This window comes from Odontesthes bonariensis, chromosome 5 (genome assembly GCF_027942865.1).
Source record: "Odontesthes bonariensis isolate fOdoBon6 chromosome 5, fOdoBon6.hap1, whole genome shotgun sequence".
Lineage (NCBI taxonomy): Eukaryota > Metazoa > Chordata > Actinopteri > Atheriniformes > Atherinopsidae > Odontesthes > Odontesthes bonariensis.
In genome coordinates this window covers 26,070,315-26,088,644 of record NC_134510.1, presented here as the reverse complement: position 1 = coordinate 26,088,644, position 18,330 = coordinate 26,070,315, and the positions used below count along the sequence as shown (strand labels likewise).

At 40.8% G+C, this 18,330-nt stretch overlaps 1 protein-coding gene across 3 annotated transcripts in view; it reads right to left on the bottom strand.

Moving 5' to 3' along the window:
* ephb6 (eph receptor B6) overlaps window positions 1–15,700 on the bottom strand; it is a 47,851-nt gene extending 32,151 nt beyond the window's left edge. For all 3 annotated transcript variants that reach the window (XR_012769817.1, XM_075465738.1, XM_075465739.1), the window contains exons 1-2: window positions 15,617–15,700; window positions 3,819–3,883 (exon numbers count right to left, since the gene is read on the bottom strand). Coding sequence is in view for 2 of the 3 variants with exons in the window: in XM_075465738.1 (XP_075321853.1) it covers window positions 3,819–3,883; window positions 15,617–15,674 (123 nt within the window). In the remaining variant the exon portion in view is untranslated. The remainder of the gene's footprint in view (window positions 1–3,818; window positions 3,884–15,616) is intronic.
* Window positions 15,701–18,330: the final 2,630 nt, after the last annotated feature.

The following is an 18,330-nucleotide window of genomic DNA, read 5'->3' as shown; positions in this document are numbered from 1 at the left end:
AAGGGCGAAGGGATGCAGATGAAGAGGGTGGAGAGCAAGATTAGTCAACAGAAAAAACGAGTGTGCGCTTGTTTGAGGCTCGGTGAGGTAGCTGCAATGAATGCCAGGTAGAAAGCACAGCCAACTGTAATCGTGTGTGGCATTGCGTGCAAAAACACTGCTTTCATTTGTTTTCTGACCTAAACCCCCCACCCCTCCTGCCCCCTTCACTTTTTTTTTCTCGTCTCCCTTTCTCCCTCCCTCGTGAAGGTTGAAAGAAAAAAATGGGCCAGATTGGGGAGGAGGGGTGGAGGAATCGTTGGAAAGGAAGTGAAAAAAAAAAAAAAAACAGGGACGACTCATCTTTGTGATTTAATTTGAACTGAAATGTTGTAGAGCCACGCAAGCTCTCCAGTGGCAGAGGACAGGGAGGGGCAGGGCCTCTGACACGACACACAAACGATAGAAGCAAGTACTGCGTGCACACATTCCCCAAGACTCTTGTAGAAGTAGAAGTAAGAAATTAGAAGTTTCTGCTGGTTTGACACTGCTGTAAAATAAGATGCAAAGAGCAGGCTGAGAAGGGGGAACTAGAAAAGAATAAAATGAGTGCGAGACTCAGGGGGTACGAGAAGAGCAAAGGGAGGAAAGATTTTAAGTGGAAGAGAAAGAAGCAGAGACAAAAATGTACATTACAAGACTAGAAAGGCAGTAAGAGAGCAACACGAAGGAGCAGGATAGAGTCAAGTGAAGGATACCCATAGACCTAAATCAAAAGAAAAAATGGGATTTAAAAAGGAAAGGATTTTTTTTTTTTAAATAGGACACACACACACACGTCCCATTCCCCGTTTTCTCAGCCTCTCATGTTCTGCCTTTCTACTTCTCTCAGCTTGATGCCCCGGGTCAAATAACCATATCTCCATTTCAGAAGCACTTGTCATCCAGGGACCATAAAGGGGAAAAAAATGCATGCAAATGCTTGCTCATGCACACACTTACTTCCTCACAAACACGCACGCACGCACACACACACATGCTGATGGCCTCCTATTAGCAGCTGCCATTACGGTTCACAAGTTTTTAACGCACACGAGGCCCTGTTTAATCAAACATCATGTGCAATTATGCCTGATGCCGGAGGCCAGACTTGGTGATGATGGCAGAAGGGAGAGAGTAGCGTACGGTGAGATAAAAGGCTAATGTGAGTGTGTATGCCAGATGTTGGTTGAGGTTCTCGATTCACTTATCTGCGAAAAAGGAACATGTATAAAAGTAACGTGAATAAACACACCTATCAGCTAGTTGTGACTTGTTTGTGCAGTATGATGTTCTGAATTCATATTTCAGGTGTTTGATCATGTTCACACAGTCTAATCGCATTGTTCTGCTCTGGAGAACTAGAGTTCCTCAAATGGGGTTTGACTGATTTCCTCAAGAGTGAGAACAATGTATGTGTGTAATTATGAGCCGTATTAGAAGTGAACCATAATCACTCACAGATGAATGATTTTAACTGACCCAGGAGTTGACCCTTGCACAGTCACGCAAGGACACACATAGCAAAGAGTACCGACCATCCTAAACCACATACACATTCACGAATTTGCACCATTCAAGGTATAGCGAGAACTTTAGACAAGAAAGTCTTCAAATTACGGAAATGTATCGCTCAATATGAGCTATTCTATCATGGATAAAGGTACATAATAGGAGAAAACAGTAAGGGGTATTCATGCCATGAAGGTTGTCTTGGAGGTAAAGTGAGTCCTTACTCTGTCTACGGCTGATTAGATGGTTTTAGATGTTGTAGAAGAGTTCAAACATAACTAAATATTAACATTCATGAGGGTGTATTTTTAGGTGGTAATGTTGCTTTGATATGCCAATTCCAAGATTTTTTTTTTAAATGAGGTGCTCATGGGGCGTGAAGAGACCAACAGCCAGTCTGCGAAAGCGGGACGGAGGGGGTTGGCTAGGTAGCCTTGGAAACAAGAAAAGTCCTCCAAAAAATAAAGGCAGAGCAGAGAAATGACTCAGAAAATATTAGGCTTGCCTTACAGGCTCTTATGCAGTGCCCTGACAAATGTGGTGTAACATGTAGAGCCTGAAAATCGTTTTGTATCGAGCAACTGTTTAGAAAACATGTTTTTGGGTGGGGGCACACACTGCCCTTTTAGATGTGCTCTGTTATGTGATGCCACCCATTGCATCAATGAGATGGGTACGATAAAAATAGCTGCACCGGTGTGGATGCCTGCTGTAAATTTCAATTATTGTAATTGCAGTAATTGTGGAAAATGGCAGGCAAATTAAATACTACAGGACTACAGGGTTTCTGCTTTATTTCCATGTGTCAAAGTATGAAATACGATACAATAACTGTGCCTGTTTTAAACAGACATTATTTACTGGGATGTGCATGAGCCAGCAAATGATCATTATATCCACAGGCAAGAGTGTAGAAACTTTAAGTCAGCGTTAAGTGTGTGTGTCTAAGTCCTCAGGCAGAAATTTATCTCAATTAAAGAGCCAATGTGTTGTGTAGAGTCAGTCCAGTTAATATTTATGGTCATATGTGATCAGTTGGACAGCACAGCTTTGGCTATGTTTCATCTGAAAGACTTCTCTGCTGAAACATCAAACGATTATTTTTTCTCTCTTTTTGTTTGAGAAAATCCCCTCATAACTGCTTTTGCTAAATCAATACCAGAACTGGTCATCCCTGTAAGCTGAGTGATTTCTCTTTCTCCCCCTCCAGCAGAAACAGAAAATGTGAATCTGCTATGCTGTGTGAAGTAGCAGTCTAGTCACACAAGAAAAATTGTAATAGATACATTTGTCCACATGTAGTGTCACAAAAAGGATCCAAAAATCGTGAGATGGGTTATCGTTGCCTGTTGTTTAGGATAGGGAAGCAGTCAGGTGACATAATGCAAAACAATATATTTTTAAATATTCCAGCGTAAGCATGTCCTTTTTATTTAAATCTCTATATCTTAAAACTCTTTCCATATCATTATTAATATATAAGCCTAACCATGTATTTTTCATGTCTAACCATAAGCAACTCAGATTGAGACCAAAGTTGAAAAGTAAAAAGCTGTTGAAGAAGACTGGGACTTGAACTTGGATCCCTTGCTTGAAAGTGTATCACCACCATGTGTAATGTCCAATTTGAGAATGTTTCACATAATGCAAAATGTAAGAATGTGACTATGTACCAAAAAAGATGTACATATGTAAGCACACAATGTTTTTAAGCTTTGAAAAAGTAGTTCTTTCACTTTCTTATCATGTAAAATGTGGGCATATTGCTATTTTGAAAGGCAGATGTAGGCATATAACATTTTGTGACCAAGAAAGTGTTTTAATTCTAAAATTTTTGAGCATTAGCAATGAAACTGCGACGTTTTGCACGGTGGAAAAACGTAGCTTTTACAATCTGGTATGAGACTGCTTTGAAAGTAGATCTGCAGTAGAGCTTTCACTGCTATCTGACTTTTATTAGTAAAATGATTCATCTAAAAATCTATCCAGAAATGAGTCAGTAATAATAATCAGCATTAGATGAAGCACCCAAACTTACTGTTAGTGTTTAAACTTTTCTAACAGCCATCTTGTAAAATGACTTCAGTCGAGAGAATGTGTGATTTATTACATACCATTGTGTTTAAACCCCTACACCACAAAGCCCAACAAACAATATGATTATAATCCTAAACGTAAAACACAACCATGTGTTACATGTGTGCAACACATTCAATCAACCTCCCAATACAGCTGCTTTAATGTTCCAACAGCTGGAAAGCACATTGACAAGTCAGCTCCCTGCTTACCCCTGTGTCTGGATAGGTGGTCCAGCCCAGCTCTGAGGTAGTCTCCGTTGTGTCCAGCAGCATCACTGAGAGATGAAGAAGCAGAGAGACAGAGACAAAGTATGAGACTACAGGATTTGCTTTCAGTTTGATTCTATCGACTGCCGCTCGAGCGTTTCACTGAGAAACCGAGCGAGCTCTAAAAAAGCAAAGAGACTGTGAAACACAATCTGTAATTACGAGACATTCTCTGAGGGACTGAGAACAGACTGTGTGTAATTCTGTGATAGCATCAAGATTTAAAACATGGATCTGAAGTCAAGATGCAGTTTGTGAAGCATAGCTTTTGAGGGAGCTCTCAAAATCACTTCGAATTTTTTTCTTTTGTTGCATGCCACAAGAAGTTGGGAATTGGTCTAACCGTTGGTGGAACTGGGCCAGATTTTGTCCACATTTCTCTTCGATTTTATTCCCCTTGTGCAATAAAATCAGGGCAACCTCCAGCTGTGTGCATCTGTCAAACCTGATAACCGATTCTGAGTGATAATGCATTTTGGCACAATGTTCGGAGGTTCATAAAATTTGACTGATTGACCTGATGGGGCAATGTGATAAAAGGTCAAATTTACCAACTTAAAAAGGACATAACAACTGCTGTCAAGTTTAGTTCAAACTTAGCAAGTTGATGCTTCTACTAGTTAGGCCCAAAGGTAGCCCTCTTCATTTTTTCAGAGTGCTATGCTCAGTGTTCTGCTTCTGCTACAGTTTTTAACAGATATTTTCACATTTCCTCTGATCTGCAACAAGAGCGCTAGAAAGGCATATCTCTCCTGTGTTGGAGTGTATTTTCCCATAATTTGCTTTTGGGTTTAAGTGCTTTAAAAAGTACGCTGGCAATGAAATCACACACGCACACAAAGTGACTTTAATGCTGAGTGCTGCATGCTGACACATGGCAGCTTCCCACACAGAACTGAAGCCCTTGAATTTTCCATTAGCATTCAAAACTGTGGTTGCTGCTGCTCCTTCAGTCTGGCACAATCTGCACCACCGACTGAACACAGGCCAAAGTTTGTCGTGCACACAGAGGGGGCAAAAACATCAGACTTCAGATTTTGATGCTTGCACAGATGGAGTAAATGGAGAAAAGCACACACAGCACGAGTCACCTAAAGAGCTGTAAACAGAGAGAAGGAACTGTGAGAAGCTGGAGCCGTCACCCTCTCTTTACGAATTAGTTCTGTTTCACATTGTTGTCATATTTTTGGGCTTCTGTTTCCATTTCATGTCACACAATTGCAGGCTAGAGGGAAAGAGGATTTTTTTTTCTCTGTCTCTCGGACAACTGGACAAAGAGCGATAGAATAATATGTTGTTCATAATCAGAGCACATGCAGGAATTTGAAAAGACATCCTGGCCCACCAGAACAACCTGCAGAGATTGATATATATATATATATATATATATATATGATGAGTTTCTTCCTCTGTCTCTCAAACACAGAGACACACGATGAATCCCTCAGCCTGTCTTAATAATTCAAACAAACAACAAGAACATGATATCATTTGTGGCTTATGACATAAATCGCCCCCACCTCTCTGTTCTCTGAGCGTTCTCTATACAGATCTTTTTAGGATTATACTCACAGATGGAGACCCCACAAATCTGTCCTCCAAGCCTTCATTCCCCAGTCTGTCTAGTCTGTTTTCACCCACTGGCTCGTCTCAATGTCAGTCTTACTAAATTCACACAATTTTCATGGAGGTCCTCCAGGATTTGGGCTGATATGATTTGTATCAAGAGAAGAATACAAATGGAATGCAACAGCTTAGTTTTATGCTGCCACAGGCATCTGAACAAATAGTTTTGCGTGTTGTCTGGACAGCTTGGCGAGTGGAATTGCAGAAGCGGTGAGGATAAAAAATCCGCCACGGGGGGAAGACTAAACCTACCGAACCAGGATTTCATCAGTGACACACCTCTTGTGTTTGGTTTAAGGGTGCAACACCAGCTGTGTGTGGTGACATGCAAGTTTTTATTGGTTATGCTTTTGTTTGACAAAACTAATACATTTTGATTGCTCATAAACTGGTCATGCATGAGTCACATACATTAGCATATCATGTACTGTGACCTTATTAAGTATCATCCTATTTATATCAGACAAGACACACACATAAATGGCGCAGATGTGTCATTCCAGATTCATTTAACTCTCCTCTTCAAGGCGGAGTCATGCATAAGTAATGCAACGCAAACACTTTTTCCATTAATATTTATCCTATAATATATTTATACTATAATATTTATATATATAGGCTCCTACTGTTTTGTTTCATATCGTGGGGACTGTAATGGGGACCTGCAGTTCCATCACCTTCACTGTGAAACTATCTAAACAGATTAGATTAGTTATTGGCATAGAGAACTTAATCAGTATGCAAATTAATTAGTTTATGTCTCTTTATTGAAATATGTGAACAAACTGAAATGGTATTTGTTTTCAGAGGGTCGACTGGTCATCCTGCCTCTGTAAAATCAGACTTCGAATGAAACTTAAATTAGTATTTGCAGATTTTATATGTTTTTGGTACTTATTTCTTCTTTGTTCTGTAGTTTTATTAAATATTACAGATTGTATCCTCAGCAAAGTAATGGCAATACTCAGATCTTCCTGGTTGTCTTCTTGGCAGGGCAGGGGATGTAAGAGGGAAAGAGGCCCAATTACCTGCTTTTTTAGGGTGCTGGTTTTATCTAAATATTTTGATTATAAATATTGAGATATTTTGTCCCACCTCTATGGCCGGTTCCAGTTAATTATCTACAGCAGGAGGTGGGGTGTGCGGTATGCACGGTATCATACCTTATGCGGTATTTTTCACCAACGGTAGAGATTTTTTTGGCATACCTTAGAGCGCAATAGCTCATGAGTCCGGCAGTAATGCAAAGTTTTGAACATCCGCTTGGATATGCCGGGCGACAGTAATCGCAAGACAAGGTAACACGAGTAATTTGTTTTACCACCTGCGGGCTAACCATGCTCCGGAATATGAAACGAGTCAAAGCCGGTGTTCTGTCGATTTCTGCTACTTGTCGAGATTTGCTACGTTGTGGTTTTGCGCATGCGCCGAGCCGATTTTCTAAGTTTCGTTTTCACGCCCATAATGTTTTGCTACCCTGCGTCTCAGCTGGTGTGTAACGGTAACATCCTCAAAATCCTGATTATTTTCTCTTTTGGAAGACATGCAAAGTAATAAAACACTTATCGTATTAACAAGCAGCTTAACATGCACAAATGGGGTGTCTGAAACATGACGCATATTTGAGCATGTTGAATAAGTGGAAGGCGCCTATGAAGTTACGTTATCCAAGAGGCAGCGGCTTTTCTCTCACAGAGTTTATTCGAAGAAATGTACCTTTTCTTATTTTTTAAATATAAATATAACGTATATATTTTTTATATTTCCTGTGTTTTCTGTTTTGCACAATACATTTAATTTAATATTGCTGCAAACATCCTGATTGAAAGTGTTTATTTGGTGCTATGGTAACCACTGAGAAACTGTTCTGTTGTAATTTATATACAAAAGTACCATACCGCGATATATACCGTATACCGTCAGTGGCTCAAATTTTACTGGGGTATACATTTTAGGCCATACCGCCCAGCCCTAGCAGTAGCAGTTTCAGTTGCTCTCAGAAGTAAGGCGCTGTTGGTGTATGTGCATGGAAACCTACGTAGGTCTCATGCCCACTCATCAAAAGTACTGTGCAAGCTGACAGGGACCAAAGTCCTAACCTCACCTCTGCCACTTTTCTGTTACAAACCTGTACATGGGGATTACACGGAGGTGCGTTAGAGCACCTTCATATGTTTCTCATTGTGTGACCCAAGCATGCTAAATGATTCAGAACGACATGCGAAGATAAGTGTTGAGTGCTGCACACCTTTCAAGGATTAGCCTGAGCTAAGGAATCATAGCTCTTGTGTTTGCACAAGAGGACCACGACCAGAAGGGAGGGACATTCAGTGGCAGGTCCATATGGTGGTAAAAGCTGCTTTATTTAACTCATAGTCAGACCTTCTACAGCATCTCTGTTAGAAGTCCGCCTGAGAGCAGAAACACTGTCCCTAACAGTTTGAAGAAGTGCTGAGTCTGCAATCTGAACTTGAGTGCTGTGTTAATGCACGGCGGCCTCTCTGATCTTCACCCACTCTACTCGATACCTTTTCTACCTCCATCATGTCCCCTGTCCCCTCTTTGCATGCGTTTGTATTATTCATCTGAAAAGTGACAGCAGGGTAGGGTATCTCTGTACCTTAAATAAAGAGATCCACTCTGCTCCATTATTGATGTTGGCTCTGCTGTTTGTTTGAAAGTGCTTCGATATCCAAGGCAAGAAAAATGGGAGACAATAGAGTATAAACAGCATGGTTATGAAATGATAGGAAGATATGACCGTGCTTGTGCATATGAATGTGTTTCCTTCACCACTCCCGCTCCCCTCTTTCTGTCCATGCTGTGGGTGTAAATGCTATTCACTCTTGTTGCAGAGGTGGCCTGCATTAGTTTGGAGTGTTCACTTCAGCTGAATGACCCTCTCTCTTCTTCTCTCTCCAGCCATTCCTGTGCGCCCAACACCTTTCCTCTCTGTGTGGCCATGCATGCACCGACACTCTCCAGCGCTAAGTGTAGTGCTGTCGTTCATGTCACGCCTCTTGACAGCAGAAGTACGCTACTTCACAGCACACTTTCCACAGTTCCTCCCGAATCTGAGCAAAAAATGTTGCTGTTAATACTAAAGGGGGTGTGAGTGTCGGCCATGCCTTAACACAAAAGTAAACAAAGAGTACAAAGTCAAAGGGCTCCCAGCTAACACCTACATGCACGTACTCTTTCACAAAAAACTTCCCACCGTGCCCGCAAGCATTTTGAGCAGCGGTGAGATTTTGTTTGGTCTTTTGTCCACTCATCCACCCATCCCCACCCATTCCTTATACGCTCCAGATGCTCCTTCCCACAGACAGTCAGTCAAGGATGAGGCCTTCACTAAACCTTCATTATAAACAACCACAGTGAGTGATACGCCAAAACAGAGGGCGCGGGAGGAGGAGGAGGCTGGACGACTGAGGAAAGAGGGGAAATACGTGATTCCACAAATAAGCATACACATTTCAGGGGAAGTTATCAAAACCTCTGCAGCGGTTAAGCTGAATGAAAGTGCAGCTGCAACAAAGAGCATTTAAGCCAGGTGAGATGACAGAGCAATCTCTGCCTTAAGCTGGTGAGCAGGCAGCAACAGGCACTGTTAGGCAGGTTAGGTTTCCTGCTGGGAGACAGATCTGTGAGAGGATATCTTAAAGGATGATTTACATCAAAGTTTAAATGTAATTTTCACATCTTCACTCATCTGGACTATCAGCAGCTTGCAAACACTTCCGTCTTTACATATTTTTAAAGGTGTTTTAAAAACTTTGTTAAAGTAGTTTTAATATATTAATATACATTTTAAATTGTCTTTAACTTTTATGTTGGTATTTTGTCTTATGCTGCCTTTTCGTCCAAGACTCCCTGGAAGAAGAGATCTTGTATCTCTATGGGACCCTCCTGGCTAAACAAAGAAAATAAATCAATACATAAATTACACATTTGCTTCGAATATGTAGTTCTCCTCCTTTGTTGTTTTGTCAGGATTAGGACGTTTGGGCATAAAAATACTTTGTTGTGTTTAGAAAAACGTTTAGGTTTGGGTTCAAATCAAGCAGCAGTGGAGCTGTGGAGTTAAACAGTCACTTATGGCTGGCTCCAAAAACAAGTCAAACCTTCATCATTATGCTAGAAAATCAACATATCGGCAGCGGCTAAATGACAAACTGGACATATGCTAAGATGATCATGATCTCCATCCTTTATGCAGTCTTTACCTAATGCACACCTTTTTTACAAAATGAATGAATATTACCTTCTGCAACAAGCCTCTCCTTCATTTTCTTAATTACCACAGCGATGCATCTGGAAACAGTGACACCACCAGCATACAACATTTTCTATGGTCTCGTGGTGTCCATTTCAAAAGCCGACAAATGCTGAAAGAATCACACTAATGGGGTGGACACTGAGTGTTAGAAAGAAAAGAGGCCCTGACCAAAAGTCTGCATGTGACGAGTTGGAAGTGAGAATGGGTTTGGGTGGACTGCTCTTTTTTGTGAAACAAATGACATATTGATTGCTGAGCTGTAGAGGTGCTGGCAGGCCAATTTTGTCTCTCAGCCAGGCTTGCATTAAACCCTTTGAAGTAAGCTCAACACAAAAACAGCAAGGCTGTCGGCTCTAGTTTCATGTCTTCTTTATAGACATAAGAGGGGTGTCAATTTTCTTAACTAACTCACTGTATTTCCCTCGAGTCTTGAACGATAAGTTTCATCTGTCCAGGTACTCTTGCATCACTGTCCTAGCCTTTGATCAAAGGACTTAAATTTGAAAGTCAAGACTGGATTAAAAATATTTTTGTTGTATTTGGCACAACGGGATGATCCAGAGACATGTCCTCCCTCATACTCAAAAGGAGCAACAAAAAAACACACACAAATGTTGCATCTAAATGGTGCTGAGTTCTCCTCTTGAAGTCATATAAAGTTTCCATCAAGAAAAAACCTGCCACAAACACATTTTCATCACTAACTCTACATTCAACAGCACTGTGAAGAAGGAATGTAAATTTGTGAGATCAGTTTACTCTAATCTCACTGAGTCATTTCTCAGTAGTGAAGCTTTCATCAATCAGACTTTCCCTCACTGTTTGGTGGTGCCAACACGCAAACTGCCGAGCAGCAGCTTTTTTAAAGTGAAATCCAAAACTAAGAACTACATTCCACTGTCACAGCGGCCCATGTCACGTGTTCGTCTTTCAGTTACATTTTGGCTGCAAATCTGTGCCTGGCTGCACAGGCGTATTATCTGTGACGATATCCGTCCCGACACTGACTGACTCAAAGCAGAGAGTCCTGGTTCACGGAGGCCTGAGGGCAGCAACCTCAGATACAGCAAAAGGCAGATGTGTGATTCTTTTTCAGGAAATGTGAACTAATGTCATTATGGTGCTCTCAACAGCCACAGAAAATCATGTTGCTTTTAAAAATTACATGTGAGATCTAAAAATAAGGCCTGGTCACAGATAAGTGTTGTAGTGTCAGTGATGGGGATGCTGCATTCTCCGCTTTCCGTCAGCGTGAGTTCTGCAGCTCAGTGCACATAAGGGGAGGGATGGGAGGAGGAAGCTTTTCAGGGAGGCATCCGTTTGGTTGCTCTCCCGCTGTGACAAGTATGCCATTTATTTTCTTATCACACTTTTGCTAATTCATCATGTCTTGGAAGAGCGGCTTATTACACCCAGGATAGGAAGGATAATCATTCCAATTAATACCCAGTTAAATGTAGGAACAAGTGATGGCCCGGAAGGACGGCCCAGATGACCTTAAAGTGAGAATGTCAACACTCTCCGCCAAGTTTATTAAGCGTGCTGTGTTTGGAAGTGCCAGCTTCCTTTCTGACTACATGTACAGACCTTTGTTCAGAAAAGTGGACTAAGAACACACAATGTTTTTCTTTTCTCTATGTGATTTTTGATCATAATATCAGTTGCTTAAACCAAAGTTTTATTGTATTCAGTCCCTTGTGGACTGTACCTTCTGTTGGTGCTAATGTGGCAAATATCAGTTGGGTGGATCTTAGATTTGACCAAGAAATTAAAGGTAATTAGAATACTGCTGGATGTACGCATGTTTTGTCTATTAATCACCTTCCTTTTTGAACATGGATTGTTGATGCATGAATTGAATCACTGACAGTTCAAGTAGCAGCATTTATAAATACTACACATCAATGAAAAATCCTCAATTTCAAATTCTTTGAGTGGAAATACAGAAATACTTGCATTATTATTCACTTGATATATCAAAGTAGAATCCCCTCATGGGCTGAAAATGGTCTCAAAAACAGATGCTTTATATAATTAGATATGTGATGGTGAAGCACTGATGTGTAGATAATTGTAACCCTGTAGCTTGATATAGTTACGGCGGTCCTTGAAAGTTTTCTATAATTTTAGTCCATACCTCTCTGCAGAGTAGATGTTGGTGGGCTTCTCAGATTAATAGCTCACCTCAGATCCTTCCACAATATTTCCATCAGATTAAGGTCAAAACTTTGACTTCACTTTTCCAAAACAGTGACTTCTTCTTCATTAACTATTCTTCTGTTGAATTACTTGTGAGCTTAGGGCTATTGTGTTGCTGCATGACCCACTTTCTGCTGTGATTCAGTTCACTAACAGATGTTCTGATACTTTATTAGAAATTCACTCATGTGTTTTAGAACTCATTGTTCCATAAATGACAGCACGCTGCTCTGACCCAGATGCAGCAAAACTGACCCAAACCATGATACAATAACCACCATGTTTCAATGATCATAGACTGCAGCTCTGATTTAAGTCTGTCCTTTTTTTTTCCTTTTTACCACAATCTGTCTGCCTGAAGATCTAAACACTTTTGAGTTAGTTTTTAAATCTCTAGAGCCAGATGATGACATCTCCTATGTTTGATTACTATGATAGATTTTCATGAATATTCAGGATGCGTAGATTGTGAAACTCTGGACAGATGTTACACATAATAAATTGACTGGTATCGATTGCTTCTGTCATTTATTTTCTCTTTAATGCCAGATAAATGATGATATGTGAATTAGGGGAGACACAATAGATAAATATCGGTTACTTTGTGGCAATGCCCCAGTTGCAGTCAACAAAACTGAATCTGATGGCTGGTAAATCTGATATATCTGCTTCACTAATAAACATCATTTTGTCAACAAAAACATTTGGAGGTGCCCGTTTACTTTTTACAATGTATATCTTAATGCAAATATTATATTTTCTCTTTACTGCAAATGTATGAGTGCAGAATAAAAGTACAGAAGTAGAGTTACCAGAAAATCCTCCACTCAAGTATTTGCACTTGTTGAGTCTTTGTATTTTCACTCTCATTTCCGGATAAATAAAACAAAACAACAACAAACTGTCTACAGTTTTCTCTGCCTGCTTCTTTTGAATCAAAATCATAGCAGGTTACTTTGTCAATGCACGACTATAGTTTCCCCCATGATGTAGGGTTGACTTGTAGAAATGTATAGCTCGGTGAGCATGACTGTATCTCCACTCATCCATGACAGAAAATGCTGCCAGAGCCTCAGGTGTGCCTCCAACGCAGGCCTCCCCTTCAGTGTTAATCCAGTGTGAACAAAGAATCCCCGACGCACATCCAACAATTTAGAGGCCAGCCATGTAGCCTCACATCTTCAATAAATTAACACTTAGGCAGTGTGTAAGGTTCTTACGTGCTTACCACTTTGTCTTCATGCAGAGGAGCATAGAGTAATCGTATATCTAACGAATTTCAGTACATTTTGTTCCTTTTTGAACTGGGGTTGTGAGAAATATTCAAGAGTTGGCAAAGTCTTACCTGCAGTAAACGGTACTCAGCACTCTCAGTTTGGAAAATCGGAAGCTTTCCTGATGGCTCACCTATGCTAATACCTAATATGAAGGAGTCTATGGGTTGAGTGAATTTTAGCCGTCTAAAATAACTCAAGCTATAAATAATTTGCTGTGGTTCAGTTATGGCATTTGAGGTTGTTCTATGATGTTTAAGATTGCACAAATTTCGCTCTTCTAATGGCCCCAGGCTTAACTTGGCTCATGCGTTTTTGACACACAAACCCACTTAAATTCAAAAAAGAAAATAAAGCCCTTTAAGTCAAATATGGCTCATATAAACTGCAGTGCACTAATAACGACATAAAGCCAGACAGTAGACATATAACTGATCCTGTGACCTACGGACATGAAAAAGTCCACAGCCAAAGTTCTGCAGTTTCATAACAGAGGCTCAAAAATTGTACGATTACTACTTTTTATCATTCAGTGCCCCACACGGATACAGCTTGTGATGCATCAGCATATCACATTCCATGTTGTTGTTTTTTGGCCACAAACACTTACAAGGATGGCAGAAGGCCCTCTGTGACTCCCAGAACACCTTCAATCACGAGATCGCTATAGTTATAAACTGGTCCTGCACTTTTTTCAGTCTGTGCATTTTTCAAATTTCTTTTCTGCTGCGCTTTCGCACTCATATTAATGTCCGTGTAAAATACACGTTACAAAAAAAAACTACTTTTTTACACATTTTTATAGTCATGCCTCGTGATATCCCCTGTGAAAATCGTCTGACAGAAAACAGCCTAGGGATCCATCACCATCTCATATTTTACAGCCATGGATTATGACACCTCAACATTTTTGACAAGTGAACAAAATTGCTTCTTTTTTTGTTTTTTTGGTGACACTGGACATAAACTGCCTGTCAATTCAGAATTTACTGACTTAAATCAAAGCCAATGATGAGGCCAGATCCTCCCTTTATGACATAACCTGATGTTTCAGTTAATATGGATTTATGAAGACGTCCATGCTATTAGGTTAATACTGTATTAAGCAGAGCACTGTTTCAACTATACAGAGTCAGTGGGCCAGTAATACTGCGCAGCCTCTCCTCTGTCATTCTGTCTCATGTAAGTCCAAGCCATCTGTTACAAACACAGGACAAATCTGTGGCGTGAGACTAACTTATACGTTAACCCTGTTATGTACTATTACTGACACGCACTGACACACACCTCGCAGTAAAGCCAAAGAGAGATGAGTGCGAACAGGTGCAGCTCTTTCCAGCATTCAGCTATGTCCTTTGAAAGTAATTGCGTGCCGACTGCTGACACACTCTCTCTGGTGTTTGGGACAAGATGTAAAGCTATGTATAGACACTTATTACTCCATACTGTACACATACTCATATAGGCACACATATTTACACTCTATGAAATGCAGTTTGAGTCACCAAATCATCACAGCTTTCTCTTGTCATCCCACTCTGTTCTGACATATCACTTCATGGATGAAGTCTCACTCATCTATCCATCATTTTCAAATCTGTCAGTCTGTGTCTTTCTCACACACGCAACACACACACACAGTTCCTTCTGCACGTTTTATGACACATAATGTTTCCAGTTGACAAGAACAGCAGTTAGAGTTAACATCATCGAGGTGGAAAAGCATCCGTTGAGGATGTTGAAGAAAAAAAGAAGGCAGTTACAACAGTCCTGAAGGGGGTAGAGGTCTATGACTGTCACATCCATGAGATCATGAGTAACAGGGGGCAGGGGGGTCACCGGGCCCAAAGGCAAGGAGAATTCGGGTTATGCAACTTATTATTCATTTGTCCAAAGCCTTATTTCCATATTCTTTTGTTGCAGGAGCTTGAGAGGACCCGGCATGCACCTGGCACTTCCATGCCAACAAAGTCTGATCCGATCTTTTGCAACTTTAAAGTGTCTGCATGCATATTAACGGACACAGATGCGATGAGACACACAGAACTTAAACACACAAAGGGCTGTGTAACAAGGGGGAAAGGTGGTAATGATTCAGGGGCTCCGAAGCTGCAGGTGGAGCTCTGGGGTTGTGCTGTTTGTGGCCTTGCACGCAACAGTTTCACACATTTCTGAAGTAACATTAATTCATAGATTTCCACGTAGACAGCGGACTATTGCAGAAGCATTCTTTACTCGTGGGCTCACTATAGGTACAGGATGAGAGCCGCCATGCTCCAAACTCTCCATCACGCTATAACCATAAACACACATTAAGTCACAGCTTTACCGTGAACATTTTCAAGCAAAAGTTTGGTTCTTACCTTCCTCAGCTGAATTAGGCTGGAAAAACAGACAGAGAGACAGAAAGACACTCCACATCTCCACCACAGAATGACACTGACAGACAGAGAGGAAGGACAGAGCATGAAAGAGAGAGAAAGAGGGAGATGGAGTATGAGTGTGTGACAGAGCGAGAGGTGGGGGGTGGGAGGGGGAGGAGTCTGTTTGCTCCCTTTCTCTGAGAGAAAGAGGGAGGAAGAGGCGATTGGGGAGGGGGGGTGAATGAATGGATGAGGGAAGGAGAAAAAATATTTACAGAGCAGCACTTACAATAAGTACGCTGCCAAGCAAGGAGGTGAACAAAACACTGTTGTCACAGAGACAGGAGGAGACGAAGACATCAGAACGCATGAGAGGAAGAGTTTTTTTAACAGACAAAGACAGAGAGTGAAAGCAGGGAAGAGTGGCAGGAGACAGAAGGCGGTGGAACAATTAATACAAGTTTGTCTGGTCCTTAAAACAACTGTCTAGACATGTCTAACAGCATCCATTCCAGTGCTCTTTTAACAACGCCTTACAGATTGTGGCATCCCTCACATGTCTGGACGCTGTGCTAACTTGCATTCTTCTAAGCTGTGGCATGTGAAACTGGCAAACTTCTTTCTTCCTGTTTGTCTTGACACTCATTTCTACCTTCATAGAAAATGAATATAATTCATTTTTGGATGTTCTCCATCTTTCATGTGGCTTCCCTCTTCCTAACAACCCCCTCCTTTACCTCCCCCCTCCGTCTCTCAGCCACACTCTTTGCCTCTCAGGACAGCTCTCCAGACAGTATGTAGACATGCACTTACAGCAAGCACTCACACATTCACACACAGAGAACTGGAAACCCCTTCTGGTCTGTGCACGCCACTCACTGGACAGCCTGCAGTACTGCAGAGTGTTGATGGGTTTTCATGCTCCAGTTCACGGCTATCAATAAGACCGCTGTACCCTCTTACGGCGAGATGTGTTTCGTTTGTTTGACATAGTTAGATGGCCCCATTCCCAGCCAGCCAGGGGCCCTTTACCCAAGGCTGTGAGTACTGAAGGGCAGAGGTACCGAGGAAATGTAGTGTAGCTTCTCTTTTGTTCATCCTGAAGTTGTGTCCTGTGAAGTCAAATAAAGAGAATCTGTGATAAGAAAGCAACAAGAGTAATAAGAAAATAGATGCGCATAAAGAAATGCGTAAAAAAATGAATGAGTTGAAATACAAAGATAAATTAAAAGTAATCAATCATTTTTCCATATTCTTTGATCTATTGCTTTTGAACTGCACTTTGCACCTTTTTTTTTTATTTTTTGCTATTTCTACTTCCAGAATAAATGCCCATTGTGTAAAAACAATTGAGGATGCATCTTGGGCAACATTTCAAATAACAAAATGAATAAGAAAATTAGAGGAGTTGCAGATATGTGTGGGAGAATAAGGAGGAGAAAAAGGATCCGAATTAACATACATACAAATCAATATTTGTCAAAATTCCAGAAAAAAATATGGAAATTTAAATTCAGAAAATAAATGTTTTCATTTATTTGAATTATAATGAAAAATTTGCAAAATTGATTTTAAAATATCTGTGATGGACTGGCGGCCTGTCCAGGGTGTACCCCGCCTCTCGCCCATTGACCACTGGGATAGGCTCCAGCCCCCCGCGACCCGACCGACGGATTCAGCGGTACAGAAAATGGATGGATGGATTTTAAAATATATGAAAATGCAAAACATTCTTTTGTATTTTGCGATTTAGCTTCATCTAATAAAATGACTTGTATTTCATATAATATATAAATGTGCTGTACATACAATATACAGCCTTTTCTTCTCCACAATAACATATTGATGAGCATATTAGTGTCACGCCATGGGACTCACATTTTTAGTTTCATGTTTTAGTTGCGTTTTTGTATTCATGTTTTAGGTCCAGGTTTTGATTTTCAGTCCATGTTTAGTTTTTCTTTAGCCATGCCTCAGTTTCCCTGCACTCAGTTCATTAGTTTCACTCACTTCACCTGTGTTTTTTCCCTCAGCTGCACTCACTCTCCAATCACTCTCACTCCTTATTTAGTTTCCAGTCGCCCCTGCAGCTTGCCAGATCTTTGTTTGTCATGTTGCCATTCCTACCTGACCTACCCGTGTTGATTCCCCTTAGTTCCACGTTCCACGTCGTTTTTCAAGTAATTTATTTATCCATGCCATGTTTAGTCTTTATTTTTTCACAGTTTAGGTTTTCTGAATCCAGCTTTAGCCGCGCCTTCAGTTTTTAGTTTTTGCTTAATAAACCCTGTTTTGCTTTGAAGTCCGCATCCGTGTCCTACCTTCCCCTTCACCCTCAATCCACCCAACCCTGACAATTAGGGGCAAAGCAGTGTCTTGTTCAGGGTTTCTCGATATGTGGAAATGCCGGGGATCAAACTACTGACCTTCTAGTTGGAGGGCAGCTACTCAGTCTCCAGAGCCAGGGCTGCCCCCAATTTAATTTGAAGTTAAAACCAGAGTTAATCCTTAAATAGTAAAGGTAACAGAAATGCAGTCACTTCAGCCTCTAAAATACGAATATTTCTTTGTTTTCTGTGAGGGGTAAGGTCGGTAATGTAGTTGGTCCACAGGTTTCAATTTCCCCAACTGTAAAGTACCAAAAGGATCCACTTACAAGACCCATATAGTATATATTGAAGTAGTGTAACCTTAAAAAACACAACCATGAATTT